Here is a 16,207-nt window from a genome sequence, read left to right on the forward strand (position 1 = left end):
CAGGGCTGTCGGGAGGCATTATGCAGAATATGATGAATAAGTAGATCAATTTGAGATATTTAGCCACATGGCTGCGTCGTAATGCCCAGCAATGACAAGCCGCTGCTTAGGAGTCATGATGGTATCCAAAGCTCCCCTAGGGTCTGAAACCTGATATGTTGGCTTGGTTTGGACCAGCACTTACGCTGAGTGCTGGTGCCTGATTACCCTGATGGGCATCAGTACATCTCCACTTTATGTTTTGTCACTGCTTTCTTTTTTCAGCGAGACATTTACAATTTGTTTGAATATCCATTTAAATATCATGCAAAGGGATAAATGCCGCAGTGAAACCCAGCTTAAATGAATATTATTGAGGGAGTATGTCTATATATAGTCTTTTCATTGTGAGAACATTGGCTGCGAATTGAACCTTCTTTAAGCCCCGCCCCCCGCTGCTACTCCTTCAAGCTGTCAGAGCTACCACCAAATCCGCACTGTCACTAACTGCAGAAGTATGATTTTATAAAAAATTAAAATATAAAGCAAAAGCAGCATGTGTAAACCTCCAGCAGCTATCTGATAGAGTTGTTTGAACTTGTTTGTTTCTCTCAATTATGGTGAGTTTCTGTTGTCATTTTTTTTAGTGTAGATATACAGCAAGATTAGACTGAGACAGACTTACATTTTATATGTTTTTAGGTGTTCCAAAAACAAAAAGCGATTTTCCAAAGCCCAAATCCTCAGAGTAGAGATATTATGATTGTGTCCCAGGCGGTTTCAATACGTGTTGTTTGTCATGATTTAGAATATTACTAATGCCGATGAGTGGAGAGCACTAGAACAAGTGTCATCAAAACATATACTACTTGAATGGCAAAGTCTGTGAAGATTGAAATGGTTTGAATTATGCAACTTTTAGAGGGATCAGCAGCATTTCCCCTTCATGGGCCATTGGTTCATCCCACTGCTCACGCCAGAAACCTGCCAGGGCTGGATCAGTCCATTAAAAGGGGGGTGCAGGGTAGCTCAATGAAGCGTTTGTCGACGGCTTGCTCTGGTCTTGCTGCAGGCTTACGTTACCTCTTGGCGGGGGTAAATACGGTGGAAACATTCGCAGGCTGGTCATACCCATATTGACCCAGATGTTGGACTGGGGGGAGCGCGTGGCCGGCTGCTGGCGGAGGAAGAGGAGATAGCGTGGGAAGAGCTCCAGCTCCGCTTGGCCCGTCTTGCTCTCCAGGATAACCTGCAGGGATGGAGAGGAACGCTTTATACTTCTCATGCATGGAAACCAGAGTCTGTAAACCTGTGACCGGGGTTTGTCTTTAAGGCCGCTTCATTAGTTGATTTCACCAGATGAAACTAATTATACATTATTGCTTTTTAGTTATGGTCCATTATGTGTTTACACAGACTTTATTCAAATGAACCAAGAGCTGAAAGCTTGGACTCATATGAACTCACAGGAATCCTATCCTCTCCTCTCCTCTCCTCTCCTCTCCTCTCCTCTCCTCTCCTCTCCTCTCCTCTCCTCTCCTCTCCTCTCCTCTCCTCTCATCCTCCTATCTGTATGAATGCTGTGCCTCAGTTCATCTTTCTATGTGTTTGTCTAGTCGGTCCTCTTTCCAAGGTTGTGTGGCTCAGGCAGTCTGGTGAAGCTGCCCCTCCCAGATCAGAGAGATTAATACAGAACGCTTTCCTTCTTCTCAAAAACAAACTGACTTCTGGTTCCCCTACGACATAATGAAGTGATATTGTTTTGATGAAGTTGTTTGGATCATGTTGATGTGAACCATGTCTGATTGCCTGTCCACTCGTGTTTCTTGCCCGGCTGCCCTGTCTTCACAGTGGTAGTGAGGTTTAATCAGCTGTTGGGAGGATGTGTATTACAGACTGCATTCACTCACCGGCCGCGGCAGGCTGAGGTTGGCACCGTACCAATGGTAGAGTGCCCTCCATACCGGCTCTGGCACCGTCTCAAAGTCTCTGCCAGGCACCAGCTGCAAGGAGCGCTTCAGCCTGCCACCCTCCATGGTTAATGTCGGGGCCTGCAGGGGAACAGCACAGACATCAGCATTTCAATACGTGCACTAAATACCCTATTCTGCCTACTTGGATTACAGATAATAGACAAAGACAGCATCCTAATGCTTTGCACAGGCTGGCAGCCTGCTATCAGTCCAGCATGATGTAGAGATAGGACAAAAGAAAAAGCAAGCACCTTCTGGTCCCTGGGAGCCTTTGCCAGATGAGGAGGAGTGCCTACTAATTAGAAATCTCAGATCGTTTTTTCTGTCAAACCAAAGAAGAAGAGGGTAAAAAATATTCCCCTCAGTTTTCTGATGTAACCAGCAGGTTGTCATCGACAAAGAACACAATAAGTGCTGCAAGCATTACAACGAGATTCTTTTTTACAGAATGAAAATGTGTATTGGAAGCCGAAGGTACAGCTTATAACGCCTAAAAGTTCTATTTCTGATAATATATATTTAATGTGTCTTTGTTCACAAAGCGTGCAACACATTATCAGCTCCTCATGACAAGTATTCCAAAAATGTGTCCCTTCACTTTTATACATCATCACTAATACACATTTCTCTAAGTTTTCTCAAATTTTAAAACCCCATTTTGAGAAAATACACGTATTTCCTTTCATCCTAGGAGTGACAATCTAATGTATACTTAAACTTTATATTAATTGTCACAGCGCCCGCTGAGCAACTTCAGGGTTCAGGGTCTGATGTGCTAACCGTGTGTTTAAAAGATGACCGCTCTAACCCCTGAGCCGCCTGGAGACAGGACGAGGCAAGTTTAGCTTAGCATAAAGACTGGAAGCTGGGTGAATAGCTAGTGTGTCTATGAACACATTCTGCATTAACATGGAGAATCTGTTGTCAACTGGACACAATGTTGTTTTTGGAAGCGTTCTGGTTTCTGTTTGTAGTCCATGTCCACGTCTAAATGCGCTTTGGTTGAACACGGGTAAGCGGTCCATGTGGAAAGCGAAGGGGGCGGAACACAACGACGATGTCACTTTTTATTGGTTTGAAATGAGCTTGTGACATTGCCTCTGAACGACAACTCCAGTCTCGCATCTCAAGCTGCTAATGGTAGTGTTAACAACAAGCCCCCAGAGGCCTGGTTGACTGGAGCTGCATGTAACCATGGCAACATTGATACTGAGCATTTAAGTGTGTTTAAAACGGAAACCCCTAGATACTGTCAATAAGATGGACAGTCAATTTTTATGTACTTTCACACACACTGGCTTTGTACTGATCATCAACACACACACACACACACACCTTCATGGGGTCGGTATTGACCAGAGTCTGGTTGTCGATGGCTCCGGGTCTTTGTGCTGCCAGCTGGGAGGGGAGGTGGCCGTTGGCTCCAGAAAAACACTGATTGTTGTTGTCCGACACGTTGTGCTGACGGGCAAAACAGCTCTCTGTAGCAGAGGGAGCTACTTGGGGGCTCAGGGCTGCTGGACAGAAGGGATGAGCGACCAGCCACATGCACAGGGAGGAAACAGACAGAGAGCATTAAAGTTCACTCTATTGTCAGGTTGGGATGGTATATTATAAGTCATGTTTTCCATGACTTTGTAAAAAATCTATTCTAAATTAAAAAATCTAAAATATAAGCCCTTGATGATACATTTCTCTCATGATTAACGGAATCTATCAATGGAGCTTATTACTTTCATTTTGTGTGGTTTGGCGGTCCCTGTGGTCAAATGGTGACATTTATGTTTTAACTGTACATGGTCTCTTTTAAATAAAGATAGAATGATAATAAAAAGTGGTAGTGTTTCCCAGCACCAAATCTCTGCACCTTTAGAAAATCTCCTTTTTTACAACAGCAGAGTTTTATCTGCACTCTACTGAGTGAAACGTTCTAGTTGTTGTTGTTGTTGTTGTTATTATTATTGTCCTATGTCCTATCAGCTGCAGTGTGAAGCGTATGGACTGACCGGTCTCTGTGGCCTCTGAAGCGCTGGAAACAGCATCCGGTGACCTCTCCTCAGTGGGGCTGACCGAGCTGAAGGTTCCCAGTCCTCCCAGTCGGTCTGGTGGGGCGGACTCTATATTGGCTGTGGCCATTGGAGTCCGCAACGAGCTCAGGATGGACGGCTGCTCCACCACGATACCCTTGTGCTCCTGGACAGGGAGACAATAGCAGGGACTTCCCTGTCATTGTTTAAAGTGATATCTGTAATTAATGTGTCATTTGCTTCGGTGGTAGTCACTGCTACTGTCCCAGACAGTGTGATGTCATTGTGCAACATGCAGTAAAAACCTGGTCTCATAAATATATGCAAGTATTATCCAAAACTGCAGCATTGGCAGTAAAGTCGGGGAAATGAAATGGAACATTAACATAGAGAATCTGTAAAGCGGGGTCCAGCATTTTAAAAGTAAACCTTCACTTTGGAGTTCATGTACCCGATAATGTATACTGGATGTATATAACATCACATGTAAATAATTTCCTCTTGAATCCATACAAAACCCTAGTGGGACCTTGTGAAAGAAATACTAAAGTTTATCAGCTGGTACATGTGTACAATACGGTTCACAAAGGTAAGTAGTAATGTTGTGTTAATATCTAGATCGACACATGTCGCCTTTTTCAACTTGACTTACATATTTAACGTAGTCCTTCCACTGATGCCACCACAGCATGGAGATGAGAAACCAGTTCTGACTTTGCTGCAGCCCGTGTCTGCTCTCCCTCTCTAACCAACCCCTACACACAAACGGACAGAGCATCATTAGGCCCAACAGCAGACGCTTCAATGTTGTATCCAATGACAAGAGGACAGGTGTGTACCTGATGATCTGTCCCTCCTCTTCAGGACTACCAGGCCTGAGCCCCAGGACTATGTGGCAGACCTGGAGCAAGAGAAATACACAAAGACGGTCAAAACAACGACTGCATACCAATAGGAGTTGAACAACTACTGTACAGTACGTGGTGTACTGACTTGGAAAAGCAGGTTTAGGAACTCATTTGCCAAAGCACTCTTCACACTCCAGATCTGGTAGTCTTCCAGGGTCAGGTGACCCAGCTGGTGAGGAGCAACAAAAACACAGGTCAGCATACACTCTTGCGCATGTAGGAACATCTATTCATCTGTCATGGTCATTGTTGGGGGAAATAGCTCAGAGGTAAGATGACAGGGAGGTTGCTGTGGGTGTAGTGGGCAGCTCCCAGTGGTAGTATGTGGAACTATAGGAATGAGAAGCTGGCGTTTAGTTTAAGGTGGTGGTTGATTGTAGCTGCATCAAGGTTATAAAATCTAATTATATTATCGTGTAGAAGACAAAAAAGGATGAACTTCCTGACAGCTGAATCGATGATGATGATGGTGATGCTGTCTCACCTTGGTTGTGTCGTGCATCTTTAGGATGCCTTCTACTATGTCTGTCACGCTGCTGTGCAGCTCCTGCCAGGGAACAAAAGATATTAGCATCAAGTAGAAACACCAGGCGCCTTATCCTAAGCTGCTGCTGTGAGAAAGGTCCCGACAGTCCCGAGTGTGAAAATGTGAGAATGTGAGTAATTCACAGGAGTCTGGAATGATCCTCCATATCGGTCCGTTTCCGTCTGCCATGAAGTAGAGATGCACCAATTGATCTGCCACCGGCCGACCAGTCTCACATATCAGGATTAATTTGCACACATGATAGTTTACGCACACACAGCGGCACATGCACAACAGAAATGTTTGTGTTTGTGGACAATTATATTTCTTAGAAATATATAAAGAAGATAATTGCAATCGGTGCATCTCTACAATATCGATAGTTTCAGTTTCAATTCTCTGTCCTGTCCTTTTAGTATACCCAGCATTTTCATCTGCCATCATTACCTGGAAATAAACAGCCATGAAATCAAGCTAAGGGAATTTGTTTTATTCTGAGAATAAGATGAGCAGATCAATACTGATCACATGTCTGTGTGTACATGCGTGTACACGTACGGTGGACAGCAGCCAGGCGCGGTGACTGTGTGCAGCTTGCCGGAGTCTAGTCACAGGGAGGTTGCCAGATTTGATACCCTTGTGTGACTGTGTCGTGAAATCTTAGCTACAGTCACAGACTCTGAACAGATGGGCACATGGTTCAACAGATTCCTGGGGAAACCCCGACCTCGACCATCCATAAGGACGCTTCCAAAGGAATAGAGTCCAAGCTGTGTTGTCAGACTGTCTAGCACATTTCTGGTCATAAACACCACCCCGTTCGAAGTTAGCGGATGGACAAATAAACATGTCAAATACATTGTTTCCAAAGATGTATGTTCATTTCTGACAAGTTTGGTTTTAGTTACTCAATGCTATAAAAAAGAGGGTGTGACATCATCATTGACAGCTGTGTTTCTTTTTTGCAAACAAGCTGCATCTGCGTTCGATTGGTTCTGGCGGCTGTGTGGTCGGACCTGGATACCCCGGCTCCCCAATCCCAACTGCATAGACTCTGGCTCCAAATGTGCCACCAGCGCAAGACGCCAGCTCCCGTATCCTCATTGTACCGGCCTCACTCTCGCTCTGTGGCAGGAAGGGAGGCTGCGTCGTCCATCTGTGTCAATACTCGACGGTGTGAACTTACAGGGAGTATGTCCGTGCGATTGTCCTTCCACACTTCCAGCAACGCCACCACCATTTCATGGAGTTCATCTCGAGACAGAACCCCATCACGGTCCACATCAAACACTTTGAAGCAAACTGTCGGTGAAAGAGAGTGATGCAGTGGTGAAAAAAGAATATGGTGATGAAGACCGATATGCCTCCAAACCCAACAACCATGCTGTGTAGTCTACATAATAATTCAAGCACCAATGAAAGTTCTGATGACGACAATGAGCTGCAGCATAAATCATTTTGTTTTGGATATATGTATTCTTTTTTTCCCCTTTTTATTTCAGTCATTTCTAATGTTTACTGATGTGAGATTCCTCCTGTAATCACTAAGACCTGTACAACTTGATTATTTTCATGTGTTGTTGTGTTTCAGCTGCTTTGTATTATTGTACAATCAAATTGATCAAATCTCTGTTATTGCTTACATTTCTGCCTTTCAGCAACGGGCCCCCTGCAGCACGCAGAGAGTCCACAAGAGATCTCTTTGAAGTCGATGTGATTGTCCCGATTCTCATCGAAGGCGTGAAACAGGCCTGGAAAACAAGAACAATATCAGATAATTCTTATGGATTTAAAAGCCAGAAGACCTACACAGGTTCACTCGGATCTCTTTGATAGATGTATCTGTATGCACTAGACATCGACAATAGAAATAAAACAAATGCTTACCTTCACTCAGTGAGGCATGGATTGGAGGAGACACCAGTGGGACAAAGGTTTCCAAGTCAAAGCGGCCGGTTCTGGACTGGGCCTTCAGGAGCCAGTAGCGCTTCTCCAAGTCTATAATGTCTGACTCCTCCACTTCAGGGTTGGAAACAGAGGAAGCCAAAGTCAAAGATATAATCAGGGCAACACTGTTCAGAGGGATCAGCTCTCTGGGTCTTATAGTGCTGTTCAGAAATGCAAGAAAAGTGAAACTATTGGAATCATTACATCTACGTAAAGCTATGGTTAGCTTCCAGTTTATACTGCATGTGAATGTGGCTGATAATAATAATAAATGCCATATAAATGCATTGTGCAGTGCAGCTACAACACACCCCTAGATGTTTTATGAACATATGCGGTGAGGCTCATGATGTAAAAGGCAGAGGTAAGTTCAAGTATCAAGAGCAAATGCACTGTTAACATTATGGGTATTTACAATAAATACATGGCGCTAAGCTAGATAGCAGTATGCTATAGGCAAGTACAATAAGGTACAGTATAGTAGTCAATATCATATAAATATTAAGGGGGAGCGACACGATAGTCAACGTGTGTGTTTCTGTTTTAGTCTCAGTTAAATTCCTCAATCTTTAGTTTCATTAAGTTTATCAATAACCATTTGTGTTTGTGTCTTTTATTCACCCCCTGCTCTCTTTTACATCATTTAAAGAGCAGCTCTGCTTCTTAAACAGGGTAAGGGATGCAGAGGAACCTGCTTAACATGGCTAGATACCTCATGCTGGAGAATCCCGATTCCATGACAACAGCTTAGACGGATAAAAGCAAAAATCAGTACTTAAATAAACCTTTACAAACATGCTGGACAGAAACTGGTACCAAAAGGATGAGCCGGTTAACAATCATTCAGTCTGTCCAAAGACAATTAATTAACTACAAGTTAAATAATGCACGAGGTTACAAATCAAGCAACCCATTTCTGCTGTTGTGAACTAGAGCACTTACACGTTGTGACATGGCGAGGGGCAGATTTAACATGATAGTGGTCATGATGCCACAGCACACCCAAGCTGGGCTTATGGGTGGAAGTGTATTTGATACAGATCAGACCAATATAGCATATGAGGCTCTGCTAGGGTCAATGCACCGGTAGCCCTCTTTCAACACGCTAATCCACAGCTTAAGGAAATAGGATTCAGCAGCTACTCAGCTAGCCATTGGCACGGAGCCAAAACATACTACAGGTGTCAGTTCACAGAGACAGAAAACTAATGGCAGTCGATTCCTGGCAGAAATCAGACTGTGGCTTCTCACCCAGGCTATTTAACGTTATCTGTTGGTCACAGTTCCAGTCAGATGGGATGATGATCGATGTGGTTGGGGATAATGGACCGCCTGAGAGGGGTATCCCTCTCTTGTCCAGGTTCTGACTCCCTGTTGGCCAGAGGTGATCATCAGGGCAGTTGGCCTTTTTACCGCCACTGTTCAAGCCTGCTTTCTGACGCAGACGTTTCAACTCCAACCGATCAAAATGGATCGGGAGGGACATGGCCTGGAGGTAATAATATGAGACGGACTACATGGATGAAGGCATGGAGCGAGCGTTTCAGACTCATGGCTACCTTTCCGTCTCAAAGCTGAATTGGAAACTGCTGCTAACTCAACAAAAACAGGAAAGAACATGTCTTCGGACAATAACCATAAAACAAGCATACATAAGTACTTTTGCTCCTCATGCTGAGCCTTCCTTGTGACAGCTGTGCTACCGTCAGACTCCTAATCTATAAACCTCATTACCCGGACTATGGATGGCCTCGTGCACATCTCCCATCTATCTCAGGGTCGCTCCCTGCTTCTACTAATACCAGCGTCGTGCTGGAGGTTACATCACTAAAATTGATTAAATTAAAAGGTGCTATATAAATAAAGCTATTATTATTATTAGTATGAATGTCTATTTCTCTTTAAACCAATGACAAAACTAAATCAGAAAAGGTGCCATTTTCTATCAGTTCTAATCAAAAGGGTCAACAACCAAGCATAGGACAGACAAAGCCTTTCAATAATGTCTGTTCCAGAAGAGACCATCGAGTCACAAGGCAGCTACACTGAAGAACAGTCCATCTACTGTTGCCGTCTCTATGGCAGGTGCCTGGCCTGGCCTGATACCCACCTAGAGGTGCGACTCTCCCCGAGTGACAGCAGAGATACCATAACATTGTCCAGGGAACATCCTTAGAGAGGTGCTGCCACAGCCAGCATGGACCATAGGAAACTCCCCGTGTCAGCGGCTCACAGAAACTACATCATCCTGTCCTCAAGGCCGTTATTCCCACAGATTTCTACGGTCGTAACGCTGGGACGCTGTCAGTTAGCAAAGGATTCGAGCCGTCATGAGTCAAGCTTTGTGTGCTTGTTCAGTCACTCTCTCTCCCCAGCACACACACACACACACACACACACACTAAGAGGATAAACCGGGAGCAGGCAGATTAAAGGCAGCGTCCAGGTTCTCTGTCCTTAATTGGCAAAATAAAGCCTTGCTAAATTTACTTGTCCGGCATTACTGTCGTAAACGTGAGTGTACGTTTACATGCACACTCACATTCCACTATTATTCAGAATATGACAATATTCCAGATTTGATATGGTTCATGTAAACATCATAATCCGTTAGGATATTCAGATTTAGGCCCTATTCTACTGCGCCTTGGGTCCACAGGTGCCACATTTACCTCATTATGTAGTTTCCCCACTAGAGACATGTTATAGTACATCATTTTATGATGTACTATAACATGTCTCTGCCAGCTAATTTGCTACATACTAACAAATACAAATTATTTCCATAAACAAAAAGGTTAATAAATATGTGTGGAATTTACGGCCGTTCTGATTTACTTGTCATGAAGAACAGACCATAAAAGAAAACAAGGCAAGCTAAATAAGGCAACCTAAATGCACCTGTTGGGGTTCTGTAATGATCCAGGGTCACGTATGCTTTTCTAGACTGGAAAACATAACTCAGAGTTTCTTTTTAGGGCCAAGACTGTTCCAAAGGAAAATAATAGTCTGAATTGTGCTTTGTTTTGTCTCGGCTGTCTCAGCCCTTAAGCGTCTACGATCACATTGAGTAGTGATGAGGCCAGAGCCAAATGGAAGTATTGTCAAGTCCTAGCAAATAAACCTTGGAATAAATGTTTTAGACACGTTAGATGCAGTTGAGTATTCTCCGTGTTCTGGGCCAGGCTTACGTTCGAAACAGGCCTTTATTCCAAACCGTTTTTTGATCGGCTCCAATTTGAATTAGCTGTCATTGAAAACTCAACATTTCCTCCATGTTTACCTGCTGTTGTTTACCTATTTACCTCCTGCAACTCATTCTACCAGTAAAAGGACAGTCAAGTCATAGAATCACATTTAAAATTCTTCTCCTCACCTACAAAGCCTTGATTGGTGATGCACCATCATATCTTAAGGAGCTTGTAGTACCATATTGCCCCACTAGAGAGCTGCTCACTAAATGCGGGGCTACTTGTGGTTCCTAGAGTCCTAAAAAGTAGGATGGGAGCCAGAGCCTTCAGTTATCAAGCTCCTCTTTTATGGAACCAGCTTCCACTTTCAGTCCGGGAGGCAGACACAGTCACCTCATTCAAGAATAGACTTAAGACTTTCCTCTTTAATAGTGCTTATAGTTGGGGCTGAATCAGGTTTGCCCTGGTCCAGCCCCTTGATATGCTGCTATAGGCTTATAGGCTGCTGGGGGATGTTTTAGGATACACTGAGCACCTATCTCCTCTTCTCTCTCTCCTTATGGATAAATTTACATCTCTCCATTGCACCTTATTAACTCTGCTTCCTCCGCAGAGTCGTTGTGACTTCATGTCTCATAGGGTCCATTGGACCTGGAGGTGTCTGATGCCTGGTGAACCGGCCTCCCATTGGCCCTGCTGATGCCCCGCCCCCTCCTCTCTACCTCCTTCTGTTTCATGGATTGGAGTTCCATTCATACATTGTCATATTCATGTAATGTGTTTATGTAACTTTGTAAATGCTGTTCATTCTGTACACATGACATCTATTCATCTGTCCATCCGGGGAGAGGGATCCTCCTCTGTTGCTCTCCTGAAGGTTTCTTCCCTTTTTTCCCTGTGAAAGGTTATTTTTGGGGAGTTTTTCCTGATTCGATGTGAGGTCAAAGGTCAGGGATGTCGTATGTGTACAGATTGTAAAGCCCTCTGAGGCAAATTTGTAATTTGTGATATTGGGCTATACAAAACAAACTGAATTGAATTGAATTGAATTGAATACTCTGCTCCTCCTCTTGTATTCTTTTAACAGAAGTACCGATTCCATTCCAGCAGTTCCAGGGCATAAGCCCTGTTTCTTTTACCAGTGTTTAAGGATAGGTTCACAATATTTTAGGTATGTCTTAAAACTATATTCAGGTCCCCATATGAACACTGAAACAGAATGTGCTTGCTGTAACCAATCCTGATAACTGGCTAATAATAAGACCAGTCACTAATAAATGCTTGGTAGACCTGAACAATAATGTATATTTACACTGATTCCACCAGTAAGACACTGTAGTCACGTCCTGCTCGCATGAGTAGCACAAGTTACTGTTCCCATCGAGAGTTAAATCCAAAGCTTCTTCTTTCTTTTGGATTGGCGTCGAGTCAACAAGTAAACACGTTTGCCTCTGTGGACATGCAAAGTGTGTTTTTAAAGGGACTCACAGTGTGTGACGCCAGCCAGTGTCTGGTAGAAGGTGGGCGTGTCGCTGTCGTCTGTGAGAGTGACACACACTCCTCCAGACAGAAGCCATCGGGACAAAGTGAAGGCCTCCTTGTTCTGTAGCAGCCAGTTCCTGAAGCGCTCATAGTTCACCTTGTCGCCCTGCCACAGCACACAAACATAAAACATTACCCTTCTGGTTCCAAAAAAACAACAAGGCGACTCCCAAAAACCAAGATGGCCAACAGGGTGGATTATGGTTTGTTTGACTGTGTTGTATGTTCCGAGGCTATTTGTGGTGGATCGGATTTGGAAGGCACTTTATACTAAAATTACCTGTAGAATAACTCACTGACAAACTTTGTATCATATCTGTGGAATGGGCTCCATGTGGCAAATGTAACTTTTGACCATGCGACTGCACGGATAAAAACAAACTCAATCGTTTGAGCCGAGGCGATAATGAAGGTGGTATGCCAGTTATGACTAGGATGGTTGTACATGTTCACATGCATATCCACGTGGTGACGGGCCGCCTGTGGCGTTTGCTGACCTCACTGAAGCACTTCTTGAGGGAGGTCGGGACTTCTCCATCCAGGACCTGCAGAACTGCCTCTATATCTTCCCTGGCTGCATGCCCACCGAGATCGCTGGCAAACAGGCTGAAGAGGTCTGTGACACACACACACACACACACACACACACACACACACACACAAAAGTGGTAAGGACGACAGAAGCTACAATGTCAATAACATCCTGATGGATTAGCCTCCACTACAGCTGTGAGAACAAGAACAAACAGAGAGGCAGACAGAGTAACACCAAGAGACTCAAAGAATAGTAGGAAAGCAATGTGGACATGAAATATATCACTGGAACTATTAAAAACGCTGACTATGTACTATTAAGGAAAGGCAAAACGTGATCATTCATTGTGCTTTGTAGAAAATATTTTCTTTAAATCAATCCAGTCACATTCTGGGACAGTTCTGGATAAATTCAGCAATGACAGTGCAGTGTTTTGTTCCCAACTGTAATATCGAAGTATTCTGAATTTGCTGCAGCTCTGATTTGCACCACTGGCTAGCCTCGTTTCCATAGCAACAGCGGATGGAGTTCATGGGTAGCATTTAGAGCCATCCACCACGCCAAAATGACATCAACTAAAACCATAATACTGATATTATACGTGGCAGGGTTCTCACAATGTCAGGATCTGTAGTGGATCTGTAGTGTCGTGTTTCCTGTTTTATTTTGAAGTTCTTGTCTCTCGTGTCCTCTGTTTCTCTGCACTTCCTGTCCCTGTGATTGTCTGCTCTGTCCCTGATTGTTTCCTCCTGTGTCCAATCACCTGCACCAGCCCTCTGTATTTAAGTCCTGTTGGTGTCGTTCCCCTTTGTCGGTTCGTCTTGTCTAGATCGTGGAAGCTCTTCTGTGTGAGCCTGTTTTGTCTACTTTGAATCCTGTTGTGCAATAAAGTTGCCTTTCCCTCGTTGACGGCGTTTGGGTCCAGTTACCTGCAGCTGCACATAACACACAACCTGTGCTGATCATTATTAATCCTAATCTATAGTATCTCTGAATCAAAGTTGCCCCAGTTGCTGAGATAAACTCTAGCATTATTAACAGACTTCAGGAAAGTAGAGCTGTTGTTCTTGATAACAAACTTTGTGGAATTCCATGATAATCTACGATGAAAACCAATTGGGTGGAGGAAAAAGATGAGATGATCACTTTAGAACACTTTTATCCAATCAGTTAATAATACTCATAACGTCCTTTGATCTCCTGCATCACTGGGCCCATAGAGCAAGCGCATTTCCTACCAGTCTTTCCTCAGCAGGACAAGGCTGTGCTTTGCTCCTCCAAACTGTGGGGCCGTCTACTGTAGGTCTATAAGCACCTCATGCAACCCCCCTTCAATACCCAAACTATTCCTTTCATGAACACTGGCACTAGATATGCAGAAGAGTGGATTCAAACTGTAACTGTGTACCTTAGAACAACTACAGTGTTTGCTGTGAACCAGTTTTCTGATAATGATGATGTATGGAATTTGTAGGTTATGGCTATTGGTTGGTTGGAAACATAATACACTGGCATTTAGGAGAAGAACAACAAAACAAGTGCATATTATCAACACAGACTTCCTGCTTAATCATCAGAAACTACTTACACTTGGCCTTCTCCTCGTCACGTCCTCTGGTCAGAAGAACCAGACCCACGATCAGATTGTTGAAGTGCAGCCCTTTAGACGAGCCTCCGAATGAGGTGTAGATCACCTAAAACACAGATGGACAACTGCATGACCAGCTCGTGTTCTCACCGAGTTCACCGTGATCAATAGGTTAGCAGGAGTCCATTCATTTGACTGTAGCACAGAAAACAGCTCAGAACTCATCGGCTGTCACCATCAATGTGAACGCGTTTAACGGAAAATAAAAAAGGCCATTTATACAACATCATAAACACCTGGAATAGCTCCTAAAATTTAATAAAGCAACTGTGCGTTTCAAGTATGTGACGCCTATTATGAAGTAATGTACTGAGAATGAGAGGCTTTGTGTGAGGATATGTCCCATTTCCCTAACATAATTTACCATTTGTACAAAGCAGAACAGGCTAATGAGTTGTGACTTTGTTCATGTGGGTACACATTTGTTCTAAAGTTATGTTATTTTTATTTAGTTTATGTTCTAAAGTTATCGGTCTTTGTTTCCCTTTCCAAGCCGAAGGCTGCACGAAAAAATTCTAATCTTTTGATCAATATTGAGATCACAATTATTTATCGATTCCAGTGAACAGAATATTTGATGACACTTTCCCCTTTTAATAAACCTCCATGCTGTGCTACAATCCTGCTATTGTTCAAATCTTTGCATCGAAACAAGACTTGTTGATCTCCAAGAAGCAAAAATTAAATAAGATTGTACGAAAACGCTTTAACCAAAACTGTTCTCGTCTGCAGCCGCAGCATTCAGGAACGTTCCACACGCAGCTGCAGCCGGTTACGTAAAAGAACGCAAAAATTAAATGAACCAGAATTGCCACCTCACAGCTGTTGGCCTCTGCCAACCAGTCAGGTTGCAGTTGACCCGTTTAACATCCATGTCACATCCTCATTTGATCCTATTACACATTTGTGAGAAATTGTCATAACTGTCAAATTGACATTATTTTTATCTTAACTTATCTTCATTCAATAAGTTCTGAAGATAAGTTAAGATAATATCTATCTATCTATCTATCTATATATAGTAATTTTGGTTACAGAGCATGTGTGCGTGTGTGAAGTTCACTTGTATGGTAGAACTTCACATGAGCTAATGAAGTGTGTCCATGATGTCAGAGGGTGACTCGCAGCAGAGGAGCTTCCCTTATGGTTTAAAAAGAGGAAGTCAAGAGTGTGTCCTAGTATGCCCATTCTACACCAAACATATTCTTACCACCCACAGCTGCAGTGTATTGATCCATCTATATTCATATCTTCCATAGTCAATGACTGAAACTACTAAATAAACTAATCATACATGTATAATATGCGAACAGTAGTATTGACAAAAAGAAATACAATGATGGATACATATATGGATTGAAAAGCATCTCTACATTGCATCTTATTAACTCTGCTTCCTCCCCGGAGTCGTTGTGACTTCACGTCTCATAGGGTCCATTGGACCTGGAGGTGTCTGATGCTGGTGAACCGGCCTCCCATTGGCCCTGCTGATGCCCCGCCCCCCCTCCTCTCTACCTCCTTCTGTTTCATGGATTGGAGTTCCATTCATACATTGTCATATTCATGTAATGTGTTTATGTAACTCTGTAACTCTGTTCATCTGGTCACATGACATCTATTCATCTGTCCATCCGGGGAGAGGGATCCTCCTCTGTTGCTCTCCTGAAGGTTTCTTCCCTTTTTTCCTTGTGAAAGGTTATTTTTGGGGAGTTTTTCCTGATCCAATGTGAGGTCAAAGGTCAGGGATGTCGTATGTGTACAGAAAATCACCCTACCCCCCTGTAATTTTCTCTAAAGCAACAGATTACAACAGAAGTAATGTAAGGTTCTCTTTCCTAAAGAACAGGTCTACACCTTGTTCTTTAGTAATTTAAGGTTCCCTTTCCTAAATAACAGGTCTTTGTTCTTTAGGAATGTACGTTTCCCTTTCC

The 16,207-nt window shown here is 43.4% G+C and overlaps 1 protein-coding gene across 9 annotated transcripts in view; it reads right to left on the reverse strand.

Moving 5' to 3' along the window:
• Positions 1-16,207, reverse strand: part of usp32 (ubiquitin specific peptidase 32) — a 50,554-nt gene that overhangs the window by 12,867 nt on the left and 21,480 nt on the right. For 3 of the 9 annotated variants that reach the window (XM_034528672.1, XM_034528673.1, XM_034528670.1), the window contains exons 3-16: positions 14,217-14,322; positions 12,591-12,709; positions 12,040-12,199; positions 7,301-7,432; positions 7,057-7,164; positions 6,600-6,715; positions 5,372-5,434; positions 4,973-5,056; positions 4,819-4,880; positions 4,632-4,734; positions 3,959-4,175; positions 3,288-3,469; positions 1,890-2,030; positions 1,063-1,228 (exon numbers count right to left, since the gene is read on the reverse strand). In XM_034528672.1, coding sequence (XP_034384563.1) covers positions 1,063-1,228; positions 1,890-2,030; positions 3,288-3,469; positions 3,959-4,175; positions 4,632-4,734; positions 4,819-4,880; positions 4,973-5,056; positions 5,372-5,434; positions 6,600-6,715; positions 7,057-7,164; positions 7,301-7,432; positions 12,040-12,199; positions 12,591-12,709; positions 14,217-14,322 — 1,759 coding nt within the window. The remainder of the gene's footprint in view (positions 1-1,062; positions 1,229-1,889; positions 2,031-3,287; positions 3,470-3,958; positions 4,176-4,631; positions 4,735-4,818; positions 4,881-4,972; positions 5,057-5,371; positions 5,435-6,599; positions 6,716-7,056; positions 7,165-7,300; positions 7,433-12,039; positions 12,200-12,590; positions 12,710-14,216; positions 14,323-16,207) is intronic. The other 6 variants (XM_034528676.1, XM_034528675.1, XM_034528678.1 and 3 more) reach the window with 5 other exon arrangements.

This window comes from Cyclopterus lumpus, chromosome 25 (assembly GCF_009769545.1).
Source record: "Cyclopterus lumpus isolate fCycLum1 chromosome 25, fCycLum1.pri, whole genome shotgun sequence".
In the NCBI taxonomy this organism is placed as follows: domain Eukaryota; kingdom Metazoa; phylum Chordata; class Actinopteri; order Perciformes; family Cyclopteridae; genus Cyclopterus; species Cyclopterus lumpus.